Raw genomic sequence first — 19,412 nt, forward strand, 5'->3', positions numbered from 1 at the left:
AGTCCTCTAAAGACTGTTTGTCTTGTTTGTTGTTTGTTGTTTTACCACAGGAACGCTTAACAGTAATTAATGTTGGTTAAATTGCTGGTTTACACTTAATATGATACAATCAACCTCATTCAACATCTCAGTATGTGGAGAAGAAATAAATACATTCACGGAAAATCCCACGATTTATATAACCTTAAAACATGACTCACCCTTTGCATGCATACTGACATCAATCCCTAGACAGACAAGTTAGGACAAACCTAATCCCCCCCCTACACACACACACACACATATATACAAACACCAGTTTACGGGAAACGCAGGAGTCGCAGGAGTCACAGAGGTTCCCTCCTCCTGCAGCACACAGTGTGGGCGGAGTACAACTTTTATGGGAAGACTAGATCCCCACATGCCTCGAATTCCCTCCACACTTTGTTTTCAGCCATGCTGAAGGAGAGGCTCTTCTGTTTCCCAGGCATGCCAGCGGTGTGGAGAGTCCTGCTGCTGTGGGTCTGCGTCTGCATCTGGCTTCCAACTCAGGCCAAGGGAGCTCTGGTCATTTCCCGCAGAGATGTTTTGACACAGGTATTTCAGCTACATGGGCAGAACTTTCATGTAAACAAATGTCTCTTTTGTTATTTTCTATGGTCAACTGACAGCTCATTAGTGATCAGTCTATACACTGTTTATAAAAGTTGGCACAAGTTGTGTTGATCTTTCCCATGAAAAATCTCCAGGCATGCAGGATGGTGATGTGCTTTGCATGTCTGGCAGCAGCAGCAGTGTTTTTCCCTGAAAAGGGAATAAAAGAAGATCTGTGCAGAGGGTGTGAATACAAAGGCTGCGCAGAAAAACGGAAAAGCTCCATAGAACATTAAATGCCAAAGCAATGGTGACCCGGTCATCTCCGGCAACACCAAAGCATTGAGAGCTGAGAAGAAATATCCTTTAAAACTGTTCAAAAAAAGATCAAGCTGATTTGGCTAGCATTTCTAAAGCCAATCAAGTCAGTCCAAACAAGTCTATGTTAAGCCTGTTAATGCATACCTCTAAAGTCAGGTCCACTGTTCTTGAGCACAGCACCGAGTTGTGTGTCCACAAGTATATTGCAAGTCAAGATTCAAGTCTTTCAGGTGTCACAGTGCTGTACACTGTCAAGGATTTTATTCATAGCTGAGACCAAGTTCTAATAATTAAAGCTGTGCGACAAGTTGTGCTCTTCTTATGACTTATTTATCAACTTTTTTAGATTTGTTTACTTAAAAGTGTTTCAAGTCTCAAGTCGAGTCTAATCTTCATCAGGGAATGAAGTCTATTTACAGATGTTTGCAATGAATTCTTGGATATAAAGGACACGTTATCCCTCCTCATCCATTTGTGCAATTTTTATTGTTTAGCATTTTGTTAAAAACTTTATTCACAAATGCCCATTCACACTTGAACTCATTCGGACTCAGGCTGTCTCTCGTCAACAAAACTTGAAACCAGATGATGATGGAGGTGTTTCACAATAAGATCTAACGCTACCATTTTGAGATGGAGATCTGAGATTTTCTTGGACAGGCTAAAATAAAACACGGCGCTGTTTTTCTCAGAATCAAACAGAAGTAGTAAGTTTGGTGGCGTAGTAAGACACCAGTTTGCTGTCTGTTCCTCCTTTACTCTTGCGGCCTCCCAACCACCTACGCATCAGTTCGTTAAACTAACCCTGGCCTGTCATTTGAGACCTCGCCATAAACCACTCCTCCACTTGTTGTGTAAATACAAAGCCCAGATTACTTTCAAATGTAGTTAGTTGCTGAATACAAATCACATGACAATTTTTGCAATTAGCATTTAATCCACAGGGTTACACAATAAAATGTAACCTAATCTGAATACTTTTGGATTATTTTTAGATTACTTCACAATCAAACGCTGAAAATATTGCAACTTAGACTAAAAATGATTCCACAAATATTTATTTTTTCTCTCTTAAGCATCTCAAAACATGTTTTAATGCATAAACCATGCATTTTGCATACTCAAATATCACAGTTGGTCAAATCAGATTACCCTTACAAAAGCAGTACAGGTACAGGTGCACTGTGTGTATTTTACAACATGTGGAATAATGTTCCTTTTGTGTCCGTTTTTGTTGCTGCAGTTTTTTAATCAATGGCCACATGGAGGACTTTGGTTGTGTAAGAGGAGCACCTATACTCAAGATGTTCATCTTACATTTTCAATGTAAATAAAAAGGAATAAAAACTCCAGTACCCACACATCCTTGAGACAGCATTTGTTTAAGAAACCCAGTGTGTCAGATGCATGCTGGATTTAATAGAGGCATTTGTTATCATTAAAAATGTTCATGATTGTAACATTTCTATAATTTAAAGACGTAATGAAAATGTAGTCAAGTAACCCTTGATGATGTAACTATAATTGAATTACTACATTACATCAAATGTAATGTAGGCTTATTATAGTTACTTATCTTTGTAATCTGATTACATAATCCCATTATCAGTGATTAATCACAACCCTAACCCAGTTTACCAGCCTCCCTTGTCTACCTGCTGCTGCCTGTTAATTCCTGTTGGCTCATTTGCCGTGTGACCTGTGCATCCAAGACTCTTTTCCCACGCCTGGTTTAAGTCCTACATCTCGTTCTGGGTCACACCTTGCTTTCAAGACGTGTCACTGCAAAGCTTGCTTGAAAAATGAAAACAAAAGACATTTTGTGAAACATAGAGGTGGAACGTAAAAAGAGTTTCAAAGGAATGAATGCTGCAGATAGGGACATCTGAAGCATTGTTGGTACAACATTGTTTGAAAATCTGGGTTTTTCATGCCAGGATGTAACTTATGATAATCAGAAGGGAAATGTCAAGTGTAGTGATGGCAAATAGTCATACATTAGGTTCACATCTCTTTCCAATCCTGCCTGTCCTTAATATTCATGCAGTCATACGATGTTCTGTTCCAGGAGACCAAAGGAGCTTCGGGCAGCAGGTCAATAAAGGTAAACTTCTATACTGTTTTATATGTGTTAAATATCAAGCACTTTTGGTCCCTCTATTCTACAGAAATTTTTTTTTGATTGTGAAAATAAATGCATTTTTTTGTCTCTTTTTTCTACAGAAAAGAAGCACAAACTCTGCAAATGTAAGGGAAAAATGTATATTGATATAACATTTGATGAGCAAAGAGGTATGACCCTTCCTACAATGTATCATTGGCATATTAATTGTGAAGCCTGGATGTCTTAATCCAACACACACAAGGCCATGGTAAAGAGGACTGGTAGTTTCTCCCTCACAGTAGCGGTATTGTTTTTGTTTGCAGAATGAAGTCCACATTTTCTTTAAACTTCATTGCTTCCAGATGGCACTGGCTCCGTCTTCCCTTCCTGGTGTCCACAGGCATGTATTCATTTACTCTTCGCTCGACTGAGGACAATAAACAGGAAGTGGATCCTGGAAGTGATTTGTCCATCTGTGTTTTCTTCCATTCTGTTTGACAACCACTAAAAGTTTCATTTGACAATGTGTTTGCAGAACAGTGACCTCTCTGTGTGTTGTGACATGAATCATTTAGGGACATTCCTCACGACATCTGATCCAGAATTCAGTAGAGACAACAACATGCTGCCAGTCCTCTCGGCCACTGGTCTTGTCTGATGTAATATGACACGTTGACATTGATGACAAATTTTAAAATTTGTGATTTATCAGCGTTGCAGCCCCAATTTCTCTCCCCATGCATCCTTTCAGATGGTGGAGGTGTACAGCGTGACGGTGGACTGCACTGTGACGTCTCGTTTCGCCCACACCGTAATGACCTCCAAGGCTCTGAACAAAGCAAACACCTCTCAGGAAATCTTCTTCGAAGTGGAGCTGCCCAAGACCGCCTTCATCAGCAACTTCAGCATGTCAGTCACAACTCAGTGCTTGTGACAGTGAGCATAGACCTCGTCTTTCTCTTTGTTTGACAAATGCCCTTGTGCCCCACAGGAAAATTGACGGCCAGGTGTATGTTGGTGAGGTGAAGGGGAAAGAGAAAGCTAAGAAAGAGTATGAGAAGGCTGTTTCCTCAGGACAGACTGCTGGACTGGTCAAGTATGTTGGACTTAAAAATGCGACAGTATGTTGGTGGTGTGGTCATCACATTAAACTCGTACATGTCCATCATTACAGGGCTTCTGGAAGAAAGATGGAGAAGTTTTCAGTGTCTGTCAACATTGCAGCCAAAAGTAACGTGACTTTCATTCTGACCTACGAGGAGCTCCTACAGAGGAAACTGGGCCAATATGAGATCCTGACTCGAATTAAAGCCAAACAGCCGGTGCAGGATTTTAAGGTTGAACACACTTGCCTCTTTTATTATTCTGTATAGAGACATACTGGTCAGACGGGGCTGAAAAACTGCTTGATTCCCCAGTGTTAATTATGAGGAATTTGTGTCCACATTAAAGAGACTTTTATGTGGCAATGATTCCACACATGATCTGCCTCTGTGATCATGTGTGCATTTGTGTGTGTGTGTGTGTGTGTGTGTGTGTGTGTGTGTGTGTGTGTGTGTGTGTGTGTGTGTGCGTGTGGAGACAGATTGTGGCAGACATCTATGAGCCCCAAGGCATTGCTTTTGTTGACGCCACTGCAACATTCCTCACCAATGAGCTGCTCTCCCTGGTGGAGAAAACTGTCACAGACGCAAAGGTAAAAAGATTTCTATCCATCTTCTGTTTAAAGGAGCAAATATGTAAGATATTTGAGAATTTGAGTTTAAAACATTCATAAAATGAACAAATATTGTCAACAGAATGTGAAGAAACAACAGTGTTGACGTGTTGTCAAAGATGTCTCTGTACTATGTTGCAGAGATATCTACCGCAGTTAGCAGTAACCATCTAGCCCCAGCCTGTCCTGTCTCCTAATACCATTTTGTACCTCAGGAGGCCATAGTCCAATAGCCCTAGTACTCTCAGCAGGTCAGGAAGTGTCAAGAAAGGAAATATTTTTACACTTATTTCTCTTTTAAACAGAAAAAGACAATTGTACACCATCTGAATTCAAGTTTCTCTCTTTGACCAAACTAAGAAAAACACACTCATCAAAACTGTCTTGGTTGAGCTGAGCCCCATTGTATCACTCGCTCGATGGCTAACTGAGCTGCTTGCTAACAGCATGCTGCAGCCAAACATAGCTAAAGCAAAGTGTATAGTGAGCAGCAGTAAGCGGTTATGCTGCCCCGTGTAGTTTTGGAGCTGCACTTAAAATCCTGGCCATTTTGTTTTTTTGTTTTGTTTTTTTGTTTTTGAAAGAATGATTAGAACTTTCTGATTTTAGTTTTTTTATCACTTCAAATTATTCTCTTCTTTCTCAGGCACACATCTCTTTCTCCCCAACACTGGAGCAACAGAGGAAATGTCCAGGTTGTGAAGACACCATAATTGATGGAGATTTTATCATCAAGTATGATGTGAAGCGAGAAGAGAGCCTCGGGGAAATTCAGGTCAGTGCCCAACAAAGACTTTGCAGCAGCACATAAGACTTACCTGAAGCACAATGTTATATTCTTTAACTGCCTCAAATATGCTCTTGTAGTAGTTTACAACATTAGTAAATTAACTCTGCGCTCAACTATAGTATTTTACTCCACCTGAGCTGTATTTCACTAGCTGTTTGAAGGTGTGCATCGCTGTGCACTTGTGCTACATTTCCATATTAGTCTTAATCAAATGCTGTATTTCCCTTCAGATTGTGAACGGGTACTTTGTGCACTTCTTTGCCCCAGCTGACCTGCCCAGAGTCCCAAAGAATGTGGCGTTTGTGATCGACAGGAGCGGCTCAATGAGTGGTAAAAAGATTGAACAGGTAAAAGAGTTTGTGTGTAGGTAAGCTTCATATTGTCTGCATCACTGTATCTTCGTCTTCATGTGTGAATTTGGGAACTTTTGCAGACCCGGGATGCATTGAAGGCCATTCTGAAAGACCTCCACGAGGAAGACCACTTTGCTCTCATCCTGTTTGACAGTAACATTGTCACCTGGAGGGACTCTCTCACCAAAGCAACAAAGGAAAATGTGTCTCAAGCCATTGCCTATGTGAAGAAACTAAAGGACAAAGGAGGTTAGAGGAGAACAAGTGGTATTTATGCCAAATGTTTTGTGCACTTCCTTATTCAGATGTATTTTCCGCCTGCTTCCTGTTTTTATGCTAAGCTTAAATAACCGCCTGATGGCTGTAGCATAAATGAGAGTGAAATCTTCTCATCTAGCTTACGGCAAGAAAGCATATTTGGCATTGATTCCCTCTATGATGTTATTTCAAGAAATGTTCATTTGTATCTGCTCTTTAATTCATCGCCTCTCAGCCACCAATATGAATGATGCTCTCCTGCGAGCAGTGAGGATGCTGGTGAAGGAAAGAGAAGATGGCAACCTTCCAGAGAGGAGTGCAGATATGATTATTTTACTGACCGATGGGATGCCAAACCATGGTGAGCTGTCTCATTTTTAAGATTATAATATTTCACTCTCAAAGGTCAGAGGTCAGTTTATAATTAATAATATATTATAATACGTGTTCAAGCTCTTAAATAATCTTAGTAGTATGCCAAGTAACTGCCTTCTCAAACTGTAAGGTTTTGCCCATATATAACACATGTATGCCTGCATGCATGTGCGTTTGCAGGAGTGTCTAACCTCCAGACGATCCAGGACAATGTGCGTTCTGCTGTTGAGGGGAAGATGTCTATGTTCTGTCTTGGATTTGGTAATGATGTGGCTTACTCCTTCCTGGACTTGATGGCCAGACAAAACAAAGGACTGGCCCGCAGAATTTTTGTGGGTTCAGATGCAACACTTCAACTTCAGGTAAAGTGAAAAATACTGATTTACTGCAAAAAGATATTTATGCATGTTTGGTGATATTTATTTGCACTTCTGAGAACATTTGGTAAAAAAAGTCATCGCATGATTTGATGTGTGTCTGTGTTTCAGGGTTTCTATGAGGAGGTGTCCAGCCCGCTGCTCTTGGAGGTGGACCTGCGTTATCCTGACAATGCAGTGGACTTCTTGACCAAAAACCACTACAGCCAGTTGTTTAACGGCTCAGAGATAGTGGTATCCGGTCAGCTGACAAACAACGACCCTGATAACTTCTTGGTGGAAGTGTTTGGCAAAGGGGTGAGAAATAAACAGCAATATGTAAATTAACATGGATAAAATGGCATCTAGTCATGGTGGTGAATAGACAATTATGTACTTGCACTTATAATCGATATATCCTTTGGCTGAATATTGAATGCTAAGAGGGATATCATGGCTGAATTGAGCTTAGTGGCGAGAAAATCAACACACCCTCATACCTAAATGACTGAAAAGCTCAACTGCCAGTGACTCTCAAAGCGTCATGTACAACTGTTCCTCTGCAGTGTTTCTTAGGTTTAGCCAAGAAAACAACTCGGTTAGGTTTGGTAAAAACATTGTTTGGGCTTGAAGAACTATGTTACGGCTACATATGTAACCTCAGTTCAGAACGTACGTATGTGCGTTATGTACGTAACTTCAGTTATGTTATGTATGTGATGTTAACTACTTCAGTAAGTTAAAATAACTCATCATTAACTCTTGGTTTCACCCTGGACACGAACAGTGGTCTCCTTCATGAAAGTCCTGTGCATGTTTGACCCAACCGTCCATCCGTGAGGTTTCCTCATAATTCAGACTTTGTGGCTCTTTATACTCCTTCACCTGACTCCCTCCTTTGCTGCCATAATTACTATGGCCACTAGAGGTTGCTGCCTAACAAGAATTGTAAATAAGGGGTGTAATAAGCTGCCTTCATGGTTAACCTATATGGTTGTTTTCCTGATAAAAGCGGCCTGGATAAAATCAATATGCCGTGATGTTCCTATTTTACTCTTTTTAGGGATTGTTGGTCCATCACTTCTCAACAACTATTACATGGATTGTGATGAAATTTTGCACATGGTCCCCAGGGGATGAATTCTGATGGCTTTAGTGATCCCTTAACTTGTCATCAGGCTTCATCATCTAGTCAAAATGTAATTTTCTCCTGTTCTTTGACATTTGGTACCAAATACCTGCTAAACTAATGACATACCCCTCAGCCTCAGCTGCGGTTTGTGCTGATAAGTAAATGTTAGCATGCTAACAAGCTAAACTAAGATGGTGAATGTGGTAAATACTATACTGGCTTAGCTTAAGCACGTTAGTTTTGTCATTGTGAGCATGTAGATGTTAGCATTTAGCTCAGTGAAGGCTCAAATAGCTGTTAGCGTGGCTGTAGACTCTTAGCATTTTTATAAAATGCTATGTCTAATTTCCGATCCTGTCTGTAATATCTGTCATTTCATCTCTCCTCTTTCTTTAGCCTGAGGAGGACTTCTTGGTGCAGGGAAAGGCCCGCGTGGTAAACTTGGATGTGATCTACCCGGAAAAGGAGTACATCTTTGGGAATTTCTCAGAGCGTCTGTGGGCCTACCTCACCATCCAACAGCTACTGGAGAACAGGTTCGATCTTCTGAATTTTGTCTGTCAGCTTTATAGGTATTTGAAGGAGGTTTCTCTGTGAACTGTGACAGATTACTGTGTCATTTGCCATAAAGAAACAACCAACTAACTAACTCCTCTTTCTTTTTTATCTCATAGTGACATTGGTTCTCAGCAGGAGAAAGACAGCAGGACAGCCAAGGCCCTTGACATGTCCCTGCGATACAGCTTCGTCACCCCTCTCACCTCCATGGTGGTGACAAAGCCTGAAACTGAGGATGGACCAAGCAGCCCTCTCATCGCGGATAAACTGACTGAGGGTAAGGGAAATGCAGCCAAATCGTTGTTATCTGTTAAACTGACTTAAACTGACAAAAATTGTAGTACAAACCTGTTGAATCAGTAGGCCTGAGGGTATGTGCTGCAAACATACAACTAACTGTTTCACTGTTTCACAGACCAGCGACAGAAAGCAGAGAAACACGGCGGTACAACAATTTTTTTTTTTTTTAACTTTATCACATGACATACTTTATGAATCTCATTTTGGGCTGAAAACAACTTTACTGATGCATGCTTTCATTATTTTTGATTTCAGGATCCTCTGGGTCACGTGCTGTTAGACCCTCTACTCAATTAAATAGTAAGCTTTTTCATACAACATAAATTTTATCATACTTATGCATTGTTCCTGCCACTTTTTGTTTTTTGTTTTAATTTGTAAGAATAGAAAAAAGTGACAGTGATCTGCTCAACTGAATATTAATCTACTAGTCTTTCTTTTCAAATGCATTGCACATTGTTACATTAATGACCTGTTGAATCAGTAAGTACATTTGCTAAACTAACTGAGTTGAGTGTTTTCTCACTGTTGCCCTGTTTCTCAGGCCAGCGAAAGACAGCAGCACGAACACTTAGTGGTACGAACATTTCTTTTTACTTAATTATATAACATACTTTATAAATCTCATTTTGGGCTGAAAACAACTTTACTGAAGCATGCTTTCATTATTTTTGAATACAGGATCCTCTGGGTCACATGCTGCTAGACCCTCTACTCAATCAAATAGTAAGCTCTTTCATACAGCATAATTTTTATCATATTTATGCATTGTTCCTGCCACTTTTTCTTAAAATGTTTTTTTGCTTGTTTTGAATTTGTAAGAATAGAAAAAAATGACAGTGATCTGCTCAACTGAATATTAATCGACTAGTCTTTCTTTTCAAATGTGTTGCACATTGTTACATTATTGACCTGTTGAGTTGAGTGTTTTCTCACTGTTGCCCTGTTTCTCAGGCCAGCAAAAGACAGCACAGGAAGACAGGGGTACGAACATTTCTTTTTACTTAATTATACGACATACTTTAGGAATATCATTTTGACCTGAACAGCTTAACTGATGTATGCTTTCTTCATTTTTGATAACAGAATACTCCCGGTCCAGTTCAAATGGTACTGTAAGCTTTTTCACACAGCATTAGTGTAACTAATACATCATGTTATCATTCATTCATACTGCCATTTTATTGGTGGATAGAGTACTAGACTCAGCAATATCATGTACCCTGTTATGATGCCAGTGATGTTTTGAATGTTCAGTTTATTCCGTTTTTTTCATTTTCTATCAGTGTTATTAAATTAGATTGTTTTTTAGATTATTTTATTTAATACTGAAGAACTCAGGGTAGGCTCTAAAACGGCTGTGCTCAGGGATGTTGCACACCACATAGTGTTACTGTTGCTGCAGATTGTGTTTAAACGTCATATTAACACACCTGTTACACAGGTGTGTTAATATGACATTTGACTTTTATGAATGCTTTCTGTCTGACATGATACTTTATAATTCTTGCGCAGTGGACGGAGATCCTCATTTCATGATTGAGCTGCCAGAGAGAGATGACGCTCTGTGCTTCAACATCAACGACAAACCAGGAACCATTCTTAACCTGGTCAGAGACCCAAAATCAGGTCAGCCTGGAGTCTTTTTTTTTTTTTCAGGAATTGTGTGAAGAGACAAAAAACTCAGACCTGTCATTATTTTCAGGCTTTGTGGTGAATGGCCAAATCATTGGCAAGAAGAAAGTGGTTCCTGATGGGAAAATTAACACCTACTTTGGCCGTCTTGGTATCATCCACGGGAAGCTCGGGTTGAGGCTGGAGGTGAGCACTCAGGACATCTCGGTCTTCTATGATGGCAAGCAGGTCAACCTGCTGTGGTCTGACGCAGTTTCTAGCAAAGAAACCAAGTGAGTAATGCCTCTTTGAAAATATTATTACAATAACTGGACAACAACACATGTTTTAAACTGAAACGACTGAATAATTCAAATAGGTATTTTGTCATTTGTGTTGTCTCAGGTTAAAAATACTGTTAAAAAATATTTTTTAACTTGTTGTGTTTATTACACAATAAAGTAACCATAGTAAACATCTAAAAGAACGTTCTATTGTTATACATTAAAAGTCCCCTGTTAGGCTCTTTTTCAAGTCTAGACTTTTATTTTGGGAGTCTGCCTGAATAGGTTTATATGCTTTATTGTTTAAATAACACATTATTTTTCTAATACTGTCCATTGCTCTGACCTTCTGTTGGAATGCTCCAAAGGCCCCCCTCTTTAAGGCCCCCCTCCCAAAAAGCCTGGTCTGCTCTGATTGGTCAGCTTTCAAAGGCCTGAGCAGGCAATATCCACTGTGTTTCCAAATCAGCTCTGCCAATTTTTTTTTTTCAACCACAGCTTTGCTAGAGGCATGACTTAGACTGGTGACTTTATTTTTGTGAGTTCACACACTTAAAGGAGCCTGTTTGAAGGCACAGATTCTAACTGTGCATTTCTCTGTGGCCTGACCAATTCCATGCTTTCACAGTATTTATAAAGCAACCTGCTTTATACTAAAAAAAGACATTGAAATCTCACTTTCTATAATATTGGGCCGTTTAAAAGTACCAAAAACAACCAAATATGAGTAGAACTTTAATCAAACCTAATCATACAAATCAAAAACCAAAGATCAAATCTAACCTAAAAATTTAGTTAAACTATACTTAAATCACGTTGACATTGTGAATCACAAAGAAACAAAATAATCACAACTTTGCTGTTTTGTACGGAAGCCCTAAAGGGCCATGCATTCATACATTTTATTTCCTCCGTTTTCCCGTGATAACGAGCTAATTTCATTTGTTTTCTCAAGATCTCGAGTTATTATCTCGAAATAACAACTGCCGTTTTCCCAAGATAACGGGATAATTTTCTCGAGATCTCGAGATAACGAAACTTTGTTTTCCCGAGATAATGATATAATTAATTTGAGATCTCGAGATAATGACTGTGATATGATAGGCCTGAGATTATGGAGAGTTATTATCTCGAAATAACAACTGCTGTTGACGAGATGACGGGATAATTTTCTCGAGATCTCGAGATAACGAAACTATTTTTTCCCGAGATAACGATATAATTAATTCGAGATCTTGAGAAAACAAAACGATAGTGTAGTATATTAAATCATTGCAGGAAACATCATTCAGTGTAGCAATGTCAGAGGAGCGGGAGCATATCGATCACCGCGTCACATATCTTTTCAATCAAGGCCTGACACAGGCTGAAATAGCATTATGCCTTGCTATTACAGATAATATACACATTAGTGTGCGTTATCTAAAAAGACGGTTAGCAAGGCTTCAGCTATATCGGCGGCGCAATCTAAGTGAGCCTGATGTCATCGTTAACTACATAGCTGACCAGTTATGAGGTCCCGGGGGTCTCCATAATCTCAGGCCTATCATATCACAGTCATTATCTCGAGATCTCAAATTAATTATTTCGTTATCTCTACTTAAATCACGTTGACATTGTGAATCACAAAGAAACAAAATAATCACAACTTTGCTGTTTTGTACGGAAGCCCTAAAGGGCCATGCATTCATACATTTTATTTCCTCCATTTTCCCGTGATAACGAGTTAATTTCATTTGTTTTCTTGAGATCTCGAATTATTATCTCAAAATAACAACTGCAATTTTCCCGAGATAACAGGATAATTTCTTTGAGATCTCGAGATAACAAAACTTTGTTTTCCCGAGATAACAATATAATTAATTTGAGATCTTGAGATAATGACTGTGATATGATAGGCCTGAGATTATGGAGACGCTATATAACAAGCGCACGTTGCACGCTGCGCCTGCGTAGGGAGGCTTGGATAAAGTATCTCGCGAGTTTTCCACACCATGGATATCGACCACGGCGGTTACCATGGTAATTAAAACTTAAGCGGTAACCTTCACTGTCGGGAATTTTACCGTGGTTTACCGTGACACCGGTAACCGTTACATCCCTATACTACACTATCGTTTTGTTTTCTCAAGATCTCGAATTAATTATATCATTATCTCGGGAAAACAAAGTTTCGTTATCTCGAGATCTCGAGAAAATTATCCCGTTATCTCGGGAAAACGGCAGTTGTTATTTCGAGATAATAACTCGAGATCTCGAGAAAACAAATGAAATTAACTCGTTATCACGGGAAAACGGAGGAAATAAAATGTATGAATGCAATGCTTCCGTAGTTTTGCTATCAGCTATTGGTCACAACTTTTTTGTCTCTTCTCCAGTATGGACTTGAGCCTGACTAAGAACTGCAGCCTGACAGTGACACTGCGGCACTCCGTTAAATTTGAGGTCATTAGACACACAAAAGTTTGGAAGAGACGCCGGGACCATCAAGACTACCTGGGCTTCTACACCCTGGACAGCCACCACATGTCTGCTTCGGTTCATGGTCTGCTAGGTAGAGAAAGTTTCATATCATGATGCATTGATTGTGTAGCAATTTCATGTTCGACAACTCCTATTTTGTTGATAAGTTAAAAGATATCAAGCAAGCTGTTTTCCTCCAGGTCAGTTCTACCACGGGGTTGAGTTTGAGGTGACAGACCTGCGTCCAGGTCCTCACCTGGAGAATCTAGATGCCACCATGTATGTGAAGGGACAAACGCTCAACGTGACCAGGTGCACATGCCTCTAAAGTTTAAACACACTTAATGCATGCAACGTGCACAGGGCATTTATTTTGGCATATACGCACTTCATCATTGTGGGTTTTTTTAAATTTATTTCTTTGGCAGACACTGGCAGAAGGACTTCAGCAGCCATGTGAAGGATGGAGAAAGTATTCCCTGCTGGTTTATCAACAATGATGGAGCAGGCCTTATCGATGGGAGAGCCTCAGACTACACTGTGTCAGGACTTTTTAAGACTGTTTTTTAAGTTGTGAAAATTCAAAATGTTTAATTGCACAAGGGCCATATCATTATGTGAGAATGGTGTGCAGCGAGAGATGGCAGATTATAGTAAGTTGCAGTGTGTCTTCATTCAAAGTTTACACACATGCAGAAACAAACATCATAATAACCAGAATAATGTCATTTTTATATAGTGGCAATAGAAGATAACAGCTTATGATTCAAGTGACAGCTATATGTCTTGCATTTTTAGATAACTGTGTGCACTTTGTGGATGGTAAAGCAAGATGTGTGTTTACTGTTGACATAACATGGAAGGTAAAGCACTCCAACATTAGGCTGTCATTGAATTAGAATTAGTGAAGCCTGCAAACTTCACAGGCCAAATTACCATCTTTAAACTTTACTATCAAATAAATGCTCTGCTGTAAAGAATGGTTGCTTTCTGTCAGAGCAGGAAGGAAACTGGGTGAACTTTGAGTGCAAAACTCTGATAAATAGTGGTGCACGTGGTCATGCTTGGTGTCAAAGTTCAGTAATAAGTCTCTAAAATGTTTTCATAACATCATGGCATCACTACATAACATTCTAGGCCATTTCAAAGTGTTAGAGGTCAACATTCACCGTTTGCTAATGTTAATGTCTGATGTAAAGTACAATTTGACTTGTGCTTAATGTGTTTCACAGCAATACATGTGTCATTAATACAAAATTGTAACTTCTTTTGGAGTCAATAACATAACAGGGGAACAAATTATCTGTAGATGAATTCATTTATTGTTTCAAGAACTGTATTTTTTTGTCACTCACCTAAAAAAAATTCAGCTGTCTCATATTCATATTTTGCACTGCATAAAATATAATTTTATTATATAAAACCAATATCACACAGGATTATACGTGATTCTCAATGATCTTCTTCCTTTCTGTGCATGTATTTGTTATTGTGATTATTTCTGTCGATGTTTTAACTCCAGTCCCAAATTTAAGAATAATGCGTCCCTATTTGTAATTGGGAACTCTTGTAGGGCCCACACAGACTTTTAATCACAACTCTGATCAACACACAAGACTCGCATGAAGTATTTCCCTAATGTTTTTTATTTTATAAACAGAAGGTAATGTTTTTACGCTTCAGATTATTACGGCCCTGCACTGGTTCACTTCCAGGTAGCACGGGTGAAGAGTTGAACAATAACTAGTTGGCATATTTACAGTATACTGTGCAACTGTGGTGTCCCCAAAAAAGAGGCCTTGCACCACAGAGATAGACAAACATCACCCTGTGGATGTACATCTTGTGATTTTCTTAATGACAATTTGCACGCTGTCTAAACAAGATTAGATTCAAAGCCGAAATTAAAGCAGCCATTTGAATCTAGCCACAGGGGTTTGAACTTAAACAGTACTTGCTTTTACACTGCTTCTGTACATGACTATATTAAATGCACAAGTTTGTGTTCGATTGATGTAAAGTTCAGGGAAAGTAAAATTATCAATATAATATAATTTAAAAAAAGGATTTAATGTGAGGTCAGAGTAATGCGTCAGTAAGCACAGTGGGTTGACTTGCCTGAGGCTTTGTGGTTGATGACCTACTGAAGCAGCCTTGTTCGGAGGCACAGAGACTGAACTCTGAGTCCTAATTCTCTTGCTGGGTACCAGTCTCTCTCTTTCTCTCCGACATCATGGTAGTTGCCAGATGTCTCTTAGTACAGCTGGAAACAACACCATCTCCATTTACAACAGCATGGTGAGAGCTGGTACCTTGAGGGCAAGGGTTTACGCCTTTGACACGTTTACTTTAGCAAATTTTAAATTAGGGATGCACAATGATACTAGCTCGTCATCAGTATCGGGCAGGACTTTTAAATGAAATATCGGCATCGGTCCAAAATGAACATTTCTGCTTATATTACAGACCGTTTAAGATGATGCCTTAAGTATACTTCAGCAAAACTAACTGTTGACTAAGTAGTTTTTTCTTATTTTGCCCAGTGTATGCATTTTAAAAAGCATATATAAAATATAAAAATAATATGTTAATTCTGCAACGGGAGAGACTTGACTTTTCTCTGGAACGAGGTGGAAAAAATATGTGCATACATTGGTATCGGCATGGACAATCAGCCAAAATAAGATGGAAAATATCAGCATATCGGAAATCATATTACTACTTTAAATGCAGTATTGAACATATACACGTTGGTATTTATTTTGTTGAGTATTTCTACCTTTTCCATGTGGTTAATTTAATGAAATGGCAGGTGTAGAGAGGGACTTGTCCACAGTTTTATGGCCACAGGGGGCAGCAGTGAGCTCTCTACGGCTTGTTGCGTCATTAACCCGACGTAAAGAAGATGCCGCCGTTGAAAACATATTGACAAGTCACACTTAGACGAAATTTGTGCTTTTTTCTGCGGTATTTTTCCCTTTAACAAACGAAAACACTACAAGAATACGAACCAATGAGTTTGGAAAATGTACCTAAGGTAAACTTCTTCAGCTGCATAAATAAGATAACTGTCAATTATCCTGTAGCTACTAGCTAACATTAATCTGGCACAAGCTAGCTAGCTAATGTTCATTAACTTACACAACAACGCACGGCCGAATTTTAAAATGAGCTAAACATAATATATGACTTTGACTCCTCATGCCGGGTTAATATTACAGTGACCTCACATTTACTGTATGTGCAGTCCTACATGTATAAGCACCTTCATGGGTCAGTGAACTGTCTGTTGGCAGGTCATCGCCCACAGAGCTGCACCTGCTCCTCACCTGGACAGAGAAGACCAGAGGCGGGTGACATGAAGCTGACACAGGACAGGTGTAATAACGAGCTTCTACTGTGTGGACGGAGGTATGTTATTTTTCACTCTGGATAATGTACACTTTAGATAGTATACTGTATGTTACTATACAGTAGTTTAGGACTACAGTGATTTCGGCTGTGGTAAGCTTCATGCTTGTTTGTGTCAATGCTTACTAAGCCTGCCTTTTGTGCTATTTTAATGAGACGTTTGTTCATTTATGTTACTTTACATGTGTACATATTATTGAAGGGAAAATTCAATGTCAAATTTTGACAGATAAAGCTACATTTCTGTCACACACGTACTCCAGGCACGGCTACATGCAGTTAGTCAGGAAAGGAAACAGATGCTTTCTCTTTCAAAAAAAAAAAAAAAGTCATCTGGGTGCTTCATAAAAAATAGATTCAGTGTATTATTTTAATTTATTTTCAAAACCAAGCAACAGATCTGCTATGTTTTAATATAAAGCCCTCGTTGGGTGATTTCACTTGGCTGTTGGTTAGATTAGTCTCCTCTGGACGTGTGTGGCTTGTACAGACTGCAGACTGTGGCCTTTTTCACAGCTTATATTTCAAAATGGTGGGAAAATCACAGGTGTTACTAATGACATTAATGATGGCTCAAGTGTACTGGTCAGCCTTGAAAGTGAGCCAGAAACTAACAAAGCTAAATAGAATTCAGCCATCGTTAATTGTATTGTTTACACCTGTGCTATCCCTGCTGTCCTCTGACATCTTCCTCATTCTCCTTGTTAGCTTTGTTTTGCCTGCTGCATTGAACTTTATCAGTCATATTAGTACCGACAGTATGGTGACATTACCAAATTCTCTACATACTAAATGAAAACACCTGAGAGGGACATCCATCCAATCATAATGACCATTAAATAGTAAGACACCAGTTACTATTGTTGGGTTTCTAGTATGTAATTGTTGAAAGATTACTATAGCTTTCAGCATTTCAGCATTCACTAGACATCTAGTCTTTTTTTTAAACTTTATTTCACCAGATGTTCATGGATGCCATTGGTAATAGTATGTTTTTTCATGTGATTTTGGAAAGTCTGCCTCTTGAAATATTGGAGCTCCTCTTTTTGAGCTTTCATGACGTTTTGCACTGTACTGTTGTATAGGACTGTACCGAATGCCACTTTTTCATATTCAAAGCTTTCTACTGAGGTTCTTGAATAAAGCTTCAAATGTCAGTCATCATATCTCATGATGTCATCAACCAAAATAAAATAATTCCTCTTTTTTTGTTAGATTTTTTGTTGATGTGCATACACTGTTAAATTGTGGCTAAATTGGCCAGTTAAAGGTGCAGTCTGGAGTTAATAGAAATGTTTGGCTTACATGAATCACAAACAATCATATGCAGCCACCACCAAAATCTGCTTCTACAAATGGTATAATACAAATACTATTAGTGTAGCCACTTTATCAACAACTGTGCAGATAAACCAGATTTAAACAGAATAGAATAGACATGATCCTTACCCCGATGCTGCATAGCATTCTAACATTGATCTATATTTCGAATGTCAACTTTATGAATGAAGCTTCAAACTATTCGGGCAACTCTACTATAGTCCCTCTGATTATGGAGTAGAGACCGGTGGGATTTATCTTTATGTTTATATCATCGACAGCTCAGAACGTACATTTTCTCTGTCTCTGTCCCCCTTTTATACCCCTCATTTGAGTGTATGTGTGTTTTTGCATGCTTGGCTAGTTATGTGCTGCACTTGCCCCATACCGTGAGTCTGAAATGTATTATGTATGTGTGTGCATGCATGTGTGTCAGAACTCCTTGTGCTGTAACAACTCACCAGCTCTTATTACATGGCTGTGGTGTGTGTACTAATAGATCCAGGGCAAGTGTGTTGACCCCAGTCATGTCGGAAGTTCAGGAGTTGAGAGGGATTTTCTTAAGGGGATCTTTGCTGAAGTGTTTGCCTATGTGTGTCTGTCTCTTTGTATGTGTGTATATATGTGTGTTTGTGTAAGCTTTGCTGATTAACACCAGATGTGCGGGGCTCAGGGTGTCTGCAATAGCTGAGAGGGCCCCACTGTACTCCATTCGGCCCTGGTTGCAGAAAATGCTCCAGCGACTTCTTCACACATGGCTGACATTAATATCTTTGTTGTTCATCCCTCAGAACCCCACAAGGTTAGAAACATCAGGTCAGACTGAACTAAAGGAAGTTTTAATAAGGAGATAGTGCTGTACAGGCAGGGAGTGGATGTTGGTCTCTTGCTGCTCCACCAGAGGGCGGGAGAGAGCTGTGAAACATCTGTCCTGTCTCTAATCTAAGATCCCACAGTCTTGTCAGCTTTGACTACTGTGGGATAATAATTTTGTCCAAGGATCTTTGCAGTTTTCAGTTCATGTAAAGCGCAGGAAGGTCATCACATGTTTTAGTAATGTATTACTGTGTTGAAATTACATTTGAAAGAGAAATAGTTTATTTAGACAATTCTACATAGAAACAACTGCAGTATTTTGAGGAGGTGACTGAATCAAAGTTGTGATTATTTCTGAAACAAAGGATTATTTTCAATTTTGATTAATCTCTTGATCCCTTTTTAATTATTCAAAATATTATTTAGTCTATAAAATGTCAGAAAATATATATATATTTTTTTTAAACTGTCCTGAGAGCCTAAAGTGACATTGACTGGTCATTTTGTCCAACCAACAGACAGCAACCAAAGATATTTAATTTAAAATTATGCAGAAGAGAGGAGAGAAGGAAATCCTCACATCTGAGAATGATTGCTTGATTACTGCTTGATACTTGATTTCAAATTGTTGATGCCAGTTGACTAAGTTTAATGTTGCCTCTTATCT

The 19,412-nt window shown here is 39.1% G+C and overlaps 1 protein-coding gene across 4 annotated transcripts; it reads left to right on the plus strand.

Annotated features, from left to right (window-relative positions):
* The first annotated feature begins 159 nt into the window (after positions 1-159).
* On the plus strand, positions 160-14,637 carry LOC140997984 (inter-alpha-trypsin inhibitor heavy chain H3-like). Of its 4 annotated transcripts, none has more exons than XM_073468082.1 (27): positions 484-2,220; positions 2,963-2,998; positions 3,118-3,398; positions 3,534-3,657; positions 3,750-3,907; positions 3,990-4,094; positions 4,173-4,335; positions 4,584-4,694; positions 5,362-5,490; positions 5,736-5,852; positions 5,939-6,107; positions 6,352-6,477; positions 6,672-6,853; positions 6,980-7,165; positions 8,376-8,515; positions 8,654-8,814; positions 8,953-8,982; positions 9,093-9,137; positions 9,382-9,414; positions 9,519-9,563; positions 9,792-9,821; positions 9,924-9,947; positions 10,353-10,466; positions 10,543-10,744; positions 13,114-13,289; positions 13,399-13,510; positions 13,627-14,637. In XM_073468082.1, the coding sequence occupies exons 5-27, from the start codon at positions 3,750-3,752 to the stop codon at positions 13,766-13,768; spliced, it is 2,700 nt and encodes an 899-aa protein (XP_073324183.1). In that variant the 5' UTR covers positions 484-2,220; positions 2,963-2,998; positions 3,118-3,398; positions 3,534-3,657; the 3' UTR covers positions 13,769-14,637. The 4 variants fall into 4 exon arrangements, with proteins under 4 accessions (XP_073324181.1, XP_073324183.1, XP_073324184.1 ...); XM_073468083.1 differs by having other exon boundaries at positions 3,574-3,657; XM_073468081.1 differs by having other exon boundaries at positions 3,118-3,141; positions 3,322-3,657.
* Positions 14,638-19,412: the final 4,775 nt, after the last annotated feature.

This window comes from Pagrus major, chromosome 6, assembly GCF_040436345.1.
Source record: "Pagrus major chromosome 6, Pma_NU_1.0".
NCBI classification, from domain to species: Eukaryota; Metazoa; Chordata; class Actinopteri; order Spariformes; family Sparidae; genus Pagrus; species Pagrus major.